At 35.9% G+C, this 16903-nt stretch overlaps 1 protein-coding gene across 1 annotated transcript in view; it reads left to right on the forward strand.

The window, feature by feature from the left end:
- Nucleotides 1–1819: 1819 nt before the first annotated feature.
- LOC124185997 overlaps nt 1820–16903 on the forward strand; it is a 66595-nt gene continuing 51511 nt past the window's right edge. The window contains exons 1-2 of the mRNA XM_046577331.1: nt 1820–2036; nt 12401–12440. Of these exons, the coding sequence (XP_046433287.1) occupies nt 12431–12440 (10 nt within the window). The 5' untranslated portion in view covers nt 1820–2036; nt 12401–12430. The remainder of the gene's footprint in view (nt 2037–12400; nt 12441–16903) is intronic.

Below are 16903 nucleotides of genomic sequence, written 5' to 3' on the forward strand. Positions count from 1 at the left end.
CGTATTTCTATCTCATGAAATAATTAAGCACTTTCAGAAGTGTATACAATATTTATGTTCTACCGCGCAGGTAAAATTTTGTAGATTTCTTAACGGGATCTCATATTTATTATTACATGTTCGTTCCACGCAAAGAATGCATAAGTTTTTTTAACAGCAGCCATGTGCATACTGCGCTAAATTTTCAACACCCTTATCAAAATTATAGTAAAGAACAATCATTCATCTTCATCGTTAAACCAAAAATTATATAGCGTCATTTGCACTTCAAATATTAGTACTAAAAGAATTATTTTTGATGAGCAGTTTTACCTCTTGATTCGATTATTCAAAAATTACTTTTGCGCGTACGCATGTATTACAGAACGAAATTGGTAGTTCCAATGACACATCTGAGGGATTCATATTTCGAAATCATTCTTTTTAAGTTCTTTCATGATCGATCCCGAAATACTGTCTACTTGATGCTGGAGTCTGAAACTTGGGGAAATTTGAGCAGGAAACACACTCAAGATTTGATGAATTGCAAAAAGCACGTTCTTTATTAGAAAATGACCCCATGACGTCGGAGTCTGATTGTCGGCGCCATTACAAAATAGCACATAATCAAAGTTTTTAGTTTTAATGGATGCAAATTATAGTTTTTGGGGTTTCAAATTACTCATATCATACAAATTAATGAAACGTAATCGATAACATACCTGTCATACCATCCACACGCGAGATAACACGGTCAATGATTAGCTGTCAATCTGGTTGCATTAATTAACGCTTGTCAGACGCAGGGCTTCTGATTCCTTGACTTATTTCTCTCTCGGTACTCGAGAAATCTCGAATTTTCGAGAAATGTCTAAAGCCTTTAAAAAATCATAAAATTGTTAGTTAAATGCAAAGTAAAATTACGCTTATTAATAACCATGAACGTTTAGCATTTATTCAACCTTGTTTATATTAAAATTTTAATTACTTAGACATTTTCCTATCAAAACTATCCAAGTTATACTGTGTGTACCTTCTTATCAAACTTTAAATTCGTCTTATTATTAAAAAGTAGATCATCCGACTACATATCTTAGCTTTCATCCTGAGGTAAGTAAAAATACTAATCACACCATCTTTTGATTAAATAAATACTAGATACCTGAAGTATCGTCATAAAAACAATCCTTAGATCAAAGTCGCACACAATCAAGACTACAATTTCTCGATTCCTCGTAACTTTTTTTCCTCTCGAGCGAGTCCAGACATCCCAAGAATTCGCGTTTCGAGAAGTCAAGACCACAAAACCTTAGTCAGACAAGTCTAGCGATAACGAAGAAGTTTTCGAGAGGGAATTACGAAGTGGCCTCATCACCGCGTATATCCATCCGCAGCTGGAGCAAAATCCGTGCGGTTACAGCTGCACGTATGTTAAATCGCAGCCGGAGAGGCGCGCGGCAAAGAAACGCAGGCAAGGCAAGGCAAACCGAAGAAGGGAACGGTTTCTTTTAGATGCCAGATGCGCGGGTGTTCCGAGGAGCGCCCTAACCAGACTTGAACGCGGTCACGTGGCCGCGTCGCATGGCGAAGCAAAAGCTCTGTCAGTACGTCGCGTTGCGCGGTCGCGAACCGAACGCGAGGACTCCTCACATTCTGGGTACCATTCGCGTGTACGAAGACCAGCGTTAACCAAAGGATCGTCGATTCGCGACAAACGCCGGTGCGCGTGCGTGTTTGCTTATTTATTTATTTATTTATTTGTTTGTTTGTTTGTTTTTTTTTGGTTTTTTTGATTTTTTTTTCGTCTCCTTTACTCTGCAAATTGAACTCTGGGTATCGAACCTTTTTTCTCAACACGACTTCGTCTCCGTTTGCGGTAACAATTCCCTTCGTACTTCGGAAGAATATCACGAGGTTGAAAATAAGAGAGAGTGAGAGAGAAACTGTGTCCGATCGTTTCTATTGACTGGTGCTCGGTGTTCGCTAGCGATGTTCTTCTCATCTTGACAACTTCAGGTTTGAAAATCTGGAACACATGCCTGAACGGAGATTGTTTGGTGAGCTTTATTGTACTGTTAACTTCTGTTGTGACGGCAGGGTAATTACCTGCTGCTCAAATCGTATAACCGATGATAAACGATGGAGGAAAAATTGGTGCTACTCAATTTACCACCATTTCAATTCGTCAGTCGTCGACACTGCTTCTGGTGTTTACGATTATAGACAAGATTTGCAAAAGGTGTTGTCCCTCGTTGAAAACCTCTGTATTCTCGCGTACGAGAAAAGCTTGATATTCTGTCAAACGATGTGTCAAATTATATTTCCGATTCGGTACTGGAAGCAGTTTGGACGACCGTGTATTTTAAGAAGAATTCGATTGGCGCTGAAAGTTGCTCTAAATTCATTAACATTCGAATATATCCCAACCCCGATAGTACGTTCAATATTGGACGAAGTATTCTTTCGTACAGCGTGTGGAATACAGTGTGCTTTAAGGCTTGTAACAAGTGAAATAATACATTTTTCCGACCGCTTTGAAGAACCTGTGGGTGGGTACAACGAATATTCGTTCCATTAGGTGTTCCAGCCCACCAAGTATATTAATAGACTAAAACTGACAGGCGAACCAAACCAGACGTGCGCTGCTCTCTATTACCCCTCCCGCTATTCCCCTCCCCTGCCCCTTCCCCTTCACCACATTTATGCACGTGTGATTTACCCAGACTTTCCAGGATTTCGAAAGGAACGACCAAACTAGCGTTGCGGGTGGTTAAATAAATCGTAATTAAGTCGGTGCATAGATTTGTCAGCTGCAGCTGAAAATTTCCGTTGTTGCAAACCTAGATACGAAAGTTTCATTTTTTCTTATAATATGTACTCCTTTTTCCTGTAACTTTAAGTTCGATGCACATTAAGTTAGGTATGCTGAAATTTAAAATAGCCCCTGGATGATAAAATTTTCACGTATATTCATCACAGTATTCATGTATATATTTTGTACGAATGAAACTTCTGTATGATAATTTTGGTGAACATTTCTTTTCGCACTTTTGTTAAATTTTTATTATAAGAATTTTTCACATACGTATTTATAGTGTCCGATACACATTTTATTTTCTCAAAATTGACCTAGTTTTATAACGCATTAATAAAAACATTTTTTGTTAGTATTAGGCCGTGATTCTATACGAAACCGTTCAATTTCTTGTTCAAGAATATTCACCTCTTTTGTTGTACGTGTACCTTTATCTCGTTTTTTCTACAAAATTCACGTATGTCACTTTTATTTAATTGACATAAATCTTTCTTATGTCAAGTCAGGGCCAAACGAAATTAAGAAATAGATTTTTAAACAATATCGTTAGATTGGTTGTTTTCACGACTCATCTATAATCAACAACTCGCCCTCTAGATAATTCTAATTTATTAATTTTCAGCGAAACTACGAAAAAGTGATAATTTTCTGATCCCCCCAAATTTCACGTGAAGTCTTAATCGACACATTTCGGGTATTTACCGCATAAAAATGCAAAATTGATATACAAATCCATGGAACCGGACTACCAAGAATTTCCTTGACCGTATCAAAGAATGTTATTATTTGTTTAGTATTGTTAAAAATTACACCAAGGATGTAAGATCTCTGAAATGCCTGCACACGTATATATTAATGATTTCTGCGATGTATAATAGCGTCAATGATTTGCGTCATAATAATTACCGGCCGCCATTTTGAGCTGCCTGATTATTGCTACATCGACGAACACATCTGGACAGATGTGTCCAATATTCTGTATTACATATTCATTCGACAACTGATTCTGCGCACTGAACACATTAAGATTTTGCCCGAAACGTTATCTTTCACGAATCAGAGTTGAAAGTAATCTCTCATTGACTTAAGAAAACATTTACGCCATTTTAACCTGTTCCCACTAAACAATTCACCATGATTGAATAAATTCGATGTATTTTTCCTTAGGTATTTCATCTGTCGTTTATTCGTGATAAAAAAAAGATTTGTTTAATATGGCTAGTAGATGCTCAAGTGAACGACATTTTCTGCCGAGAATCGACATCTGCGTGAAAATGTTTTTTCGTGAACTCAAATATCAAACAAAAACAGATGCTGGCCTGAAATCAGCAGACGCGTTCTATTTCAATAAAAATCTACTATTATTAGCTGAATTGGATTGTAACCGCTTCAACTGCTCGTGAGGTACACACTGCATCTAACTTATCTGCAAATCATATATGGGGCATTCCACGAGTTTTCGATCGAGTTCGGAAGTTGAGATCTTAGATTTGCCCCGAAATCTTTCGTTTGAAAATACTATTCGTAAAACACAGCCCCGTTAATTTCTGTTTTTTTTTTTTTTTTATAACAAATCTCATCTAGTCTTCAGATATGATTTAATTAATTTGTTCCGAAAAACTAGTTTTCTGAAATCTGCAAACGTCCAGAGCACATTAAAAAAAAATAAAAATACAACCAAATTTTGGAGTTCTTGTGGACGGTCGAATTTAATTTCAAATAATGATTATAAATATTTATAAGGGATAAAATTTTGATTTCGCAATGTATTCGTTATTTTGTAAATCCCTAGGTGAATGTGGTTTCTTTTTACCCATATTACTAAAAATCTTTTCCTCTTTTTCGTATGACAAATTTGTCGCAATCATAATTTGTTTTTTTTTTTTATTTCCATTACCTTCCGAAACAACGCATCTTTTTCCGTAATGAAAATTCTATTTTCGACGAGTGCCAAAAAATTGTGTTACGTTTCGCTAGATTTTTGTGAATCTTTTTAGATTTTCAAAAATGGATGCCTCGGAAACAGTAAATTGAATCATGTCTCGGATTGGGACGATTGGTTAAGTAAAAACATAAATGGGGTTGTATTTTGTAGTCAGTATTGTAGTAAAAAAAATTCCAGAGCAATCTGAAATTTCAATTTCTGATCTTGATCGACACCTCATACATGGGGCATTCCATGCAAAATCATTGAACATTTTGCCCGATCATTTTCAATTTGATCAATTCTACTTCATCGTAGAATATCCATTTAAAAAATTAAATGCTATGTTTTTCATGAGTTGAATGCACTCAAGGTTTCAACGGGTAAAATTTTTCAAAAATTCTTATCTTTCGAAAGAGTGAGATTTAAAATTTGAAAAAAATTAGAATTTTTTCTTCACACGGATACTTTTTGACAAAACAAAACGGCCACATTGACATTAGTAGGTCACACCTTAGAAGAATCGCATAACGGTTACACTGTGTGAAATTTATCTCAAACGTGATGTTTTGCTTTAAAAATGAGTTTCTAAATATCCGAAAGAAATATCTAGGTATTGTTTAAGGATCGCAGAAAAAGCTCTCTCAGTTTTCCTAACCAAACTTGATTATTTAAATATTGTAAAACATCGGCAAAGTTAAGGAGAGTGCCAAAAATGTCTAAAAAAAAGTCTTGAAAAATGTTTCGGATGCAATTCACCCCAAGTGACCTATTAGGGTTAAAAGTAATCAGGTCAGAAGCTCGGTCATTTGAATTCGGCACTTTCCGAACTTTTCAAATTCGAGATTTCGGAGTAAGACGAATTAGGTACGTGGAATCGTAGGGGCAACCAACTGCGGAACAAGTATGAACTATAAATATTAACGAGAAGATTTACACGTGTTCCTTGGCACGCGTTTGTAAGGGCACGTATTTGACCGGAAATATGAGGCAGGTGCGAGGAAAGTGTAAAAATTATAAACAATCCGTCCCGATATGTGTAGCGGGACGGTCTTTATTTATCGTACCGAAATCAAGGTGAATTGATATTCACACAGTTCTTCTGATATTCCAGCTATCTGTCTCAACCGCAATAAACGTTATCATCAATCGTAAGCGACGAAAAGTTACTTTTCATTGATATTTTATACTGAAACCATTGTTTTCAAATTATTAAACTAGCGATACTCATTTATATGGGTGAACGTTGAATTGTAGAAAATTTGGTTTTTAAAACCAAATCGTAACATACTTAGGTACATAGTTTTTGCAACATGATTTAATAATATCTGACCAGCTTTCAATCGTTTCCGTTTCTTTTTGAATCTTTCAAATGCCATACACAGCCATTGACTAAAGTTTCTTAAAGACGACTAGCCTCATATTTCGATTAAATACAACATTCGAATAAGCTTTATAAGAAATTCAAACATCATTACAGGATCAGATCAAAGTGGATAATTTGTTTAACCAGTAACGACAGGAAAGGCAATCATGATAAATAAATTCTCTCTTATCTCTAAATACCGAAGCCTTCTTTTCAATTTTCCCTCCTTTTTTTCGACGAAAAAAAAAAGAATAAAAGATATTATTATAATCACCCTGAAAATTAAAAGTTGAGTACTTAGTAGATCTTGAAATTTCAAGAAACGATGATATTTCGAGAGTGGATCAACGGATTTTGATGATTTGAAATCTTGCAAGTTGTACCGAAAATTTATCGTATTCTACAAAATTCCACGATCAGTATGCTAAAATTCATTCAGAAGGAGAAAGGTTTTTGATTTCCTCGGTCGACAAATCCGAAATGATTAAAAAGTGCAAATGGAATAGCATAAGGTAAAATAAAATTTAATACAACGGATTCGAACAGCACACCTTCATGACGACTTTACGATACCGAGTTCTTTTAGAGCAATTAGGAATACAATAAAATATGAGGGATGGAAAGTTCTAAACAAGTCGAAAGTAACTTTGAACAACAATTTTTATTCGAAGTCGAGTGTTCTGCCCCAAGAGCTAAATAACCGTCCCAACGTATTCTGAGGCACGTGCCGATACCTTCGGGAAAAGTCTTTTCAATACCCTTTCGCAAACTCGTGCCGCAATTATAAAATGCTATTAGCCTGGTGTACAGGTATAAACACGCGGAGCACGGTAATAATCCGACCCTGAGGCATTCCGGACTTGCTGCAGCTGTACAAACATGAATTAAACAAAATATCTATTAAACGTTACTTATAGCTGTATTTTGCGGCTGTTTTTTGAATACGGTACAATTCTTCACATCTGTTAGTCAGCCCGTCTTGTTCCTAGCATAAAGTTTATGGAACAACGAAGAGCCGTTATTTTTACATGGTCTGACACAAGCGGTTATTTTCACTGTAAATATCACGTACTTGGAAAAAATGAAATCTATTATGCGTTGTTCGTTGCATTTTTGACAAAAGTTTAATCTACTTCTAAAGGGACAAATACCCGAATAAACGATCAATTGAAATTCTTATGAAAATTTGGTCATTTTGCAATGGAAAATAGGCATTTTTTCTTTTCTATGTGAATTTTGTCCGTTCTTGTTGTTCTATGAAACAAAATTGGTCTTGAAATATCTCAACCTTTATATTCGCGTTAACGTTTTCTTAGTGTGTTTCGGAAATTAATGATATTAAGAGATAATGACGGAATGACTGAATCATCGAGTCAGGAAATAAGTATGAACTACCGAATAAACAACTCGTATCAGTCTGTGAATCAATTTTAGAATTTATTCACAGGAGAAGTTACAATAAAACATTAGAATTTTTTAAGCAGTTGACTCCTTGTGCAGTTCTGATTTAAAATTCTGAAGCTGTTCAAAACTCTTGCTTTTAGTGGGTACATTTTTTCCTTTTTTTTATGTTGAATCTGTTTCTGTATACATGTTCATTATTCTTGAAGGGGATTGCAAATTTCAAAATGAATCAAAAGGCAATAAAACTTTCGAAAGTGATGTATTATGTATACATTAGGGTGGTCCTTAATAGGGTTGTTTTTGAATTTTTATGCTCCGAGGGGCTTAAACGTTTTCAAATTGATAAAAAAGAATTCCCTGAAGATTCGAGCTCTCTATATCAACTCTTAGATAATCCGCTTTTTGATCGAATTATTTTATGAGAAGAACGTGAGAAAAACTTTTTTTCTCTTTGAAATTTTATAAGTCGTTAACGAATATACCGAAAATAATGAAAAATACATATTTTTGTAGAGAATTGAAATCTCTGATGCATAAAATTCGTAAATGAAAGCGTTCATGTATTAATTAACATTTAAAGTTTATTTTTATAAAAAATTATCATTCTGTCAAGTATAGCTACAAAATGAACAATCGTGTATTAAAATATATCGCACATTACTTGTAGGCTATAAAATTTAAGATAAATTCATGTAATTACATTATTGTAAAACCTCATTACATGATAAATGAAAATCGAAAAATTACTTTCTACTAGTATTGATCGATGCAATGCTAAAAAAATTTACAAAGTCTTGATTGGTATTGTGACTCAGTCACAATTCTCTGCAACAATTTGTATTTTCCATTATTGTGGGTATATTCGTTAACGACTTATAAAATTTCAAAGAGCAACAGAAGCTTGTCCCATTTTATTTCCATAAGATACTTCGATCAGAAAGCCTACTATCTTATTGTTACAGTTGAAAGAAAGCCAAAAATTTCACGGATTTATTTTAAAACTAACTTGAAAGCTTTTAATCCTCTGGGAAAATGAAAATTCAAAGACAACCCTTTCATCGACTACCCTAACGTACATATCAACGGTGCATGATTTTTTCCCACACTTATGGAAGCAAGACTTGTCTACACGTATACTACACGTAAAGTTGGATACCGGGATTGGCAGAGCGACTTTCAGTGACCAGAGGACGACGTTCTGTTCGGTGCGAGTCCGATTCAAAGTCGCGGAACTATTTCTAGTGGTGAATGAAATGTTTAGCTCAGCAATGATCTATAAATTGTGTCCCCGCCCAGCAGGAGAGCTAAGCGTGCCACGATAAGATCCGAGATCGCAGAACCCCGCAGAAGACGAACGGAAAGTTCAATTGCGATTCGAGATTATCAACGTCAATGCTCTTTGATGTAGGTTTTTATCACGGGCAAGAGAAGGACATGGTTATACACGGTTTAAAACGCGTCGCGAATAACTCTCTTCGCGGCATTGGAAAACGTGAGAACCTTGCTTGACCGAAGCGATAATTCTGTGTGCAGATACATTAACATACCTACGGTGCCGCATCTCTTCTCTGCATAAATAAAACTCAACGTCTTTCTTTCCGCCTGTCCGTATCCTCGCTTGTAACTCCAGAACTACCGAACCAATTTAGATTCTTTTTTTTTTCTTCTGTGGATAGCTACAACGTCTGAACAGGTTTTAGGATATACTTTGTTACATACTGAGAAAAATTTCATTTGTTACAGTACGTGCCTAAATGTCAATCGAGAAACACACCTGATTAACTTTGAAGGAGGAATTCCTCAAATTCTCAACAACTCATTATCGAATAATTATTTTCATACAACCCCCGTTATAACTGAATTGTATGCGCCATTCGATCGGTTTTCACGTTTCTATAATTTCCAGTACACCAGAATTGGACCGCATTAAATTTCGCCTTACAAGTTTCTGCTCGAATTCGAAACCTTGGCCGTAGAAATAAATTATGAATTGTCAATCGATCGCGCTTCACGTTTCACCTTATAATTTAGAGATTGCACAATGAAATTATGTAGCCGTTTTTCACTCGTCGTTCATCTAACTCCTCAGAAATTCTAAGGCTTATTTTACTGGAAATCTTGGCCGATGATGATCATCGAGAAGCTATTGAAAATGCGTTAAAAAAATGTACGATTCACGCGGATGTAAACTACCAGGTATTAGATAATCAACGGTAATTTTCTCAATAACACCTGTGGTAGAATTTTTCCTCGACGTGTACCCTTCCAATTTGCTCCCCGAGCCTTAAATTTTTAGATATTCTTGCACGTACTTAAAAAATTTGTCCTTTCTGTGTCAAGCACACATAAAAATGGACACCCTGTAGTCACGGCTATACACAAGAAACGACAAGACGTAAAAATAAGTTAGAATCACGAATGCGAGACGCACTGCGGAAGAAGGCCATATCAGGACTTCCGAGTTGTCGCTGATCGCCATCCGCTGGCACTTATGCATGGTGCACATACAGCGCGAAGATATATAGTACGTGTAGACTTCATCGTGGCTACGTGTTTATTCGTATACAACGCCTGTACGTGCGGCTCGATCGGCAATAATATACCACTTATTATTAAGCAAGACATGTACAATTTTTGTCTTATTATTAGGCACCTTTCGGAGCCGTGTCCAACACGTGTCTGCATTGGGGATACAATGTTGTTCCATCTTGTTTCACTGCACAACTCGATACAGCGTCGAATTTCCTTTTCTCTTGATAGAAACTTTTACCATCGCACATGCCCGTGTTGGTTTACTAATTTTGAGAGAAACATTTTTGCGAATAGTTAAAAATTCGTAGGGTTCGAAATTTATTGTTCAGTCAACCAATTGCATGACGAACTTGATTGTAATTTTTGGTTGCTGAATTATAAATCAACGTTAATTTAACCAAACTCTGTTAATCAACGTGCAGCGGTCAAGGGTACAATAATGATTGTGCAAAGAATTTTACAAATAAGCTAAATGTTGTCTATTTATAGATCTTCAACTCGACTATTCGGTACCGTTGAAAACAAACCGCTTTAATGATGATCTGTGAGGTTTGCGGTTGGAGCAACTCCTCCACAGTCACCATTCACAAATATGTTAATTTTGACTATCTCACATTAATCAACGACACGATATACTTTGTTACTAATCGTTTTTGGTGTCGGTTAATTTTACGTGACTGCTGAAATATTTTCATTTCATTTCTCATTTAAATTGTGATCATTTGCAATTATCCTAGTAACGTTCAAGTCACGCTGCAATAGCTCGTATCGACAATAATATTTAATGGTAACTAAATTATATCGTTCAACAGATTAGACAAAGGAGCCGTAAATTTTTAAACAGTTAGTTTGGCGATGTGGTTATTAAAGAAAACGTCTGGCATTCAAATCCCTGCGAGCACAGCGATTTTTCATAAACCAAGAATGTGTTTTTCATCGATTTGCGGTCAATAGTAAATTGATAGGAACAAAAATGCGTCTTGCATATCACAGAATAAATAAAATTACGCATAGCTGATAGAAAATCGTTTTTTATGGCACTTATCGTGCAGATATTGTTCCGACTAAAGTTTCTCTCTGGTTTCAATTACTACATCTTACGGTGGAATTTCTGCATTGTTGTGTCAAATCTATATACAAATATCATCAATCACGCCGATAAATTTTTAGTTAAACACGCTATGATTTTACAAGCGATCTTAACTATAAATCTCGATTGTCCCCTCAGGCAACTATATTTTATAATATGTTTGATCAGAATCTTCTCCCAGTTCGTTAGGCACAGATTCGATTGAAAATCACTACGCATTCAATATTGCAGTCAAATTAGGTACCCACCTCGTCTACGTGACTCAGCGGTACGGCCTGATAGAAAGTTTTAGTTTGTCTCTTTTAATTCGTGGCTGTTTTTTAGCGAGTTGCATTACGCTAAAGAAGCCTAACGCGAAAAAAATTTTCTCAATGGTATTCGAAACGCAAATTGCCCAACAGTAGCTTAATTTTTAATCAAGAAATATCAATAATTTTTCAGATTTATTAGACACAAGCCAATTGAAAGTGAAGATAGTTCGGGATATAAAAAAATTCATAATTGTTTCAAGCGAGCCTTCAAAATATTATTTGAGAAAAAAACGAGATGCTATTACCGTAAATTGTCCTTATATTTCTTCGCATTGTTGTACAATAATGTGATCTAAACTTCGATAATTTTGGATCGATCCACCTAAACTTTGAATCTTCTAGAATTCTATGAAAATACGCATATTTTGAAGAAAAAAAATTAACAAAATTCTTACATTTGTGCAAAAGTTGTAGCGCTTTGAAAAAGAACGTATATCCGAGAAATCTGTATAAACGGGTATTTGTAAAATACAAATGGCAATAGTCATGCAGGCAAATCAACATTTTAAAGGGAGAAAACGAAGAAATACCGGTATTCTAAACTTTACCAAAGAATGATGCATATTTTTTTGTCTTTCAATTGTTCGTCTCTTGACATTTCGTATGAGAGTTGAATATCCTTTAGCCACAGCACACCGCAAGCCTAACTGTTTCTAATCCTGCATATATGCTCGTGTATCATGAATCCTACGTAATAAGAGATCATATGCTTTATTTCCTGTCTGACATAATCTATGCGACTGAATGCCACGTGTTATATTCCCTACGTGTCAAAAATTTATAATAAACCATGTTGAACGTGTGTCAATCAGCCATATTCTCTAGAGTCTAGATAATTACATTAATTTTCTAGGCATCTTTTGTTAAAAATGAATTTAGCATGTAGCAGATAAATATACTCTAATTTAGATTTGCGGACATTTTTATTATTAAATTGGTGACAATAGGTGTGAGATTTAATTTTGTTACTTTTTTTCAGAATGACCGATTTTCTGTCGTCTGAGTGGCAATGGCTGTTGGTAAGCACAATCTTATTTCTTAATATTTTAATGATCCCGTTAAAAATGGTAGAATCAGCATTAATTTTATTATTCTTATTTTTGTTCCGAAAAGTTACTTAACACTGTCGTATCGAAAAATTTAAATTAAAAACGAAAAAACTTATTAATTGTTTAAAAAAAAATCACATTCACCAGTTTTCCTTGATTTACGTACTCCATGTATCTATAAGTAACCTAGTGAAGTTAATCTCCCGTCAAATTAAAATCAAGTAATTATTCTACAATATCAATTTCAATATATTCAACAAGAGAAAGTGGTAAAAATTACAGTAATTATTCTACGTTCTTATGACAAATTTTTTCCCGAAAATTCAAATAAAATTCTTGAGATTTCGTTACATTTTACTCTATTTGAGTAAATTTTATTTGAATTACGTGAAATATTGTAGGGTTTCAAAGAGCCTCAATTATTTAAATAGTGTTTGTACGATATTTACATACAAAAGTAGGAATGAATCTGCTCCGATATATTTTTTGTAGCAGTAGATACTTACAGTGTTATTTATTTAACACTAGCCGCCTGATCCTTGAGTGTGAAAAAACCGCTTATGTGGATTTCTGATAAAATTTTCCGCCTCAGTCGCTCTCGCGGACATTATTCAACAAATGACTCTGTATTTTGTAAGATCTTATGCTATTACATTATGTTATGCGTGACATTACTTTTATTCGATTTTATTCACCCAATGTTTCGTTGATTTTTTTATAGTTAAAATAAATAATAGAAAAACTTTGATACGTTACGGTGCCAATTTTTACTGGAAAATAACCAGAAGCGAAATCACCTTTGTTAACTATCTTATGAACAGAAGCTTATGCTATTAGTCAGACTAGGTATTCTGTGAAGCGATCGGTATGATTATAATAATTAATACACGTTCGTGAATAAAGATAGTTATCGAAACTAATTTCGCTTCTGACTATTGTCCAATAAAAATTGGTACCGTAACATATCAAAGTTGCAGAGAATTTCGTAATCGAGAAGGAAGATGTCCACCGTTTTTGTCGTAGGATGCACGGTTCACGAGATATTCGATAAAACTTGTTTTCCAAGGTGGCGGAGAAAGCAGATAGAATAACTTGGTCTACAATTTAAGATTAAGCTTTTTTAAGCCCTCGCTACAGAATATGTAAAAATTAGCCTTCTCGGTTCATTTGCATTTGTATGTCTTTTTTCGAACAGAATGACTGGACTACGACAATAGCGGACTCCTAATTCTCCGATCGCTCGTCTCTCTCTTTCCTCGTTTCACTCTCTTCTTCTTCTCACAATATATAACACAACACACAACATTTCAACATTATTGGTGATCGTTCATTTAATATAACAATGATATGAAGAAAATCGTTACGTTCGGAATCGAGGTCACATTGTCATCGTTCCTACGTATATCAGACGAATGTTATGAACTTCACATTTACAAACCGACATATAATCACTGACATACTTATATTTCTCATCGCCTGTTTTCCTGGCCGGGCAGTCATTGTCGCAGAATTGTCGCAGCAATCAGATGACGTCATATCCAAATCGGATGTCACTTGTAAGATCTGAATAATAGCACGTTCCACAAGTTGACCCATGTCAGGATCAACTTTTCCCATTCAAGCCCTTCAAATTTTTTGTAAGTCTTTTCCATATATCTTTTTTCGTTCTTGCGATATTCGTTTGGGGCGATTAGAACCAACCATCCTGATACTTTATGCATAAACAATTTGAGTGATTATTGCTAATCGGTTACAGTTTCACTTCGTCAGAGTATGAGATGCTTGTTGGATCGTCTATTGATCGAAATTTGCGTAAAGTTTCAAGCAGATTTTTTGATTTGGTGTAAGATTATTAGATAGTTGACGATTATATCGTTGACACTTGTCGGTTAGTTGGATAGTTGTTGATTGTTTGAAAGATCGGTGTGTACTGGCTGTCGTTAGTTGATAAAAGAAAGAATTTCAAGGTTTTTTGGAAAAGTGGAAGGGCCAAGAGGTGTGACGGAGGTGATTTTAGTTGACTGGGTTGGTTAGCGATACTGTTTATTCGAAGTAGCGGAAAGGTCGAAGATGCTGTTCCTTCCGAAAAGTAGGAAAAGGATCGGGTAAATTTGTAAAGTTAAACAATACGCGACCCTCACATCTGTTCACCGAATGTTGTAAAGTGGGAAAACTCCGCGTCGGAAATCAAGTAAGAAATTTTTGTGTATTGATTCATTGTCGACAAAGTTATTTATTGTTTAATTGGAAAGTTTTGAGTGAAAACATCGTCTTGCCAGATGTGTACTGCTTTGCTTCAAACTCTTGTAGAAAACACTGGAATATAGCTGAATTGTCAGATAAAAAATTTTAATGTATGTCGATTCACGTGACGCCATTACTTGATAGAACTCAGAAGTGTTTGGAAATTATATGCGGATATACCGGGACAATTTCTTGAAACTTGAAAATCAACCGCGCATGCGCGAGTTTCATCGGCTGTTCATGCAGGCTGGCCATCCCGAGTTTCAGATGTGAAACTGTTTCTGGTGGCGATGTAGTTGATACGAATTTTCGAGGTTAGAATCTCAAGTAATCGAGCTAGTGACTCGGAAAAGTTTGAAAAGCATTTGTTGTTGGGTCGGAGAGTTGATTCTTCAAAGAACGGTCGGAATTTAATGCTTATGCTCTTTGAAAATTCAAATTTACAAATTGTGTGTTAGTTGGCCCGCCTGCATCGCAGACAAAATTTCGCCGACCAATGAGATCGAATTATTTGGCGCATGCGCAGTTGATTTTCAAGTTTCAATACATTTTTCCGGTATGTTACTGTCAAAATTATGTGCTGATACGCAACAATAGTATGCTTTGAAAAATGCAATTATAATTCAACTGAAATTACAACAATCTATTTTTTTACACAGCAGGCCCAGACTCCAAAATTTATTATTCTCTGGACTTGGTATTAGTATCGACTTGGGACTATAGACTAAATTTTTTTGAGGGATTCATCTACAACGTATCAAAAGTTATTAAAAAAAGTTTACGAAAAGGCAAATGCATAAGGCTTCCGCCTGGTATATTACGTACATCAAAGGGAGGGCCTGAAACTGACATTTCATTGCCTGCCACACTCGCAGTTGGCACTTTCAACAGAAATGAGAAAATACGACATTGTTTTTTCAACCTACTGTGGCAAATGGGCGTATTTAGATTCGCTAGTAAATTTTAGAACAATAAAGGCTAATTTGGTAAGATTATTTCGTCATTGAAAAAGAAACTATTACACGTTCTAACAATGTGCTTTGACTCACTTATTCTTTTAAGAAACTCAAGAATGACATTTATCTATGATAAGATGTGAACAACAATTTACAATTTTGGACAAGTGAAATTGTGTAGCTCGAAAAATGAGCCTACAAATTGGTGAAAAATGTAAAAGATGACTTGCATAAAATTCTTTTCGTAAAACAGCAGGATTTTCTTCGGTTAACTTTCCACAACAGCTGATTGTCATGATTATTCGAAGTGCGTCACTTGGCATATTCTGTTTTGATAAAAATAATCTAATTTATCCCCAGCATTAGTGTTTTTAATAAACTGTAGGTCCGTTACAAGTTTCTATCGAAGCGTTGTTAAATACTATAGGAATAAAAAACCCATTGCTCGAAAATCACGTCACTGCGTGAGATACTGTGAAAGTGGCCCACGTCTTTTAAATTCACAACTGATTCTAGCGGCGACAAATGCCCGTCTGGACTAAAGTATTTATGCAAGACATGATGGTTTTTACTTTCCGTTGTTTGACAATATACCGTTAGGGATCTTCACCGTTTATAAAAGATGTATAAAGCATCTCTGTATACAAGATTTTCATTTCTACCGCGACCGCCAACCCCAGCTAACCTGCCCTTCACCTCTTTCCTCCAATAACAAAAGAGGCCCAAAGAAGGGGTCAGAAAGGGTAAAGAGATACAGATGGCGGCAGTGTACTTCCGGTCCTGAACGTAGGACGGACTCTTGATTCCCAGTCCTCAACTCCCATGGGGGTGGGAGGAGTCTATTATCACGTCCGGTGCCCCGCCACCCGGTAGCGTAGCCCGAGCCCAACCCAACTTGACAGAGCCTAAGCCAACGAAGCCTAACTTGACTGACGCAAGTCGGCGGAGTGAGATATCGAGAGAGAGAGAGAGAGAGACAGGAACAGAGAGAGTGGGGGTGAGAGAGAAAGAGAGTCAGGTATAGAGACTTGCGACGGTTCAGGTTTTGTCTAGTCTCAATCAGACGCCTCTTGGCGACGGTTCTCACACGTAGATACACATACGTGAAGTACACGTGGTCAGATTACGGACTAAGTCGAAGTGGATTCAGATCAGCGTGTTTTTCTCGACTAACATACCAACGAAAGTGCGATTAGACCCCCCCGGTATTCTTGGAATATCAACTAAGACGCG

This window comes from Neodiprion fabricii, chromosome 1 (assembly GCF_021155785.1).
Source record: "Neodiprion fabricii isolate iyNeoFabr1 chromosome 1, iyNeoFabr1.1, whole genome shotgun sequence".
Lineage (NCBI taxonomy): Eukaryota > Metazoa > Arthropoda > Insecta > Hymenoptera > Diprionidae > Neodiprion > Neodiprion fabricii.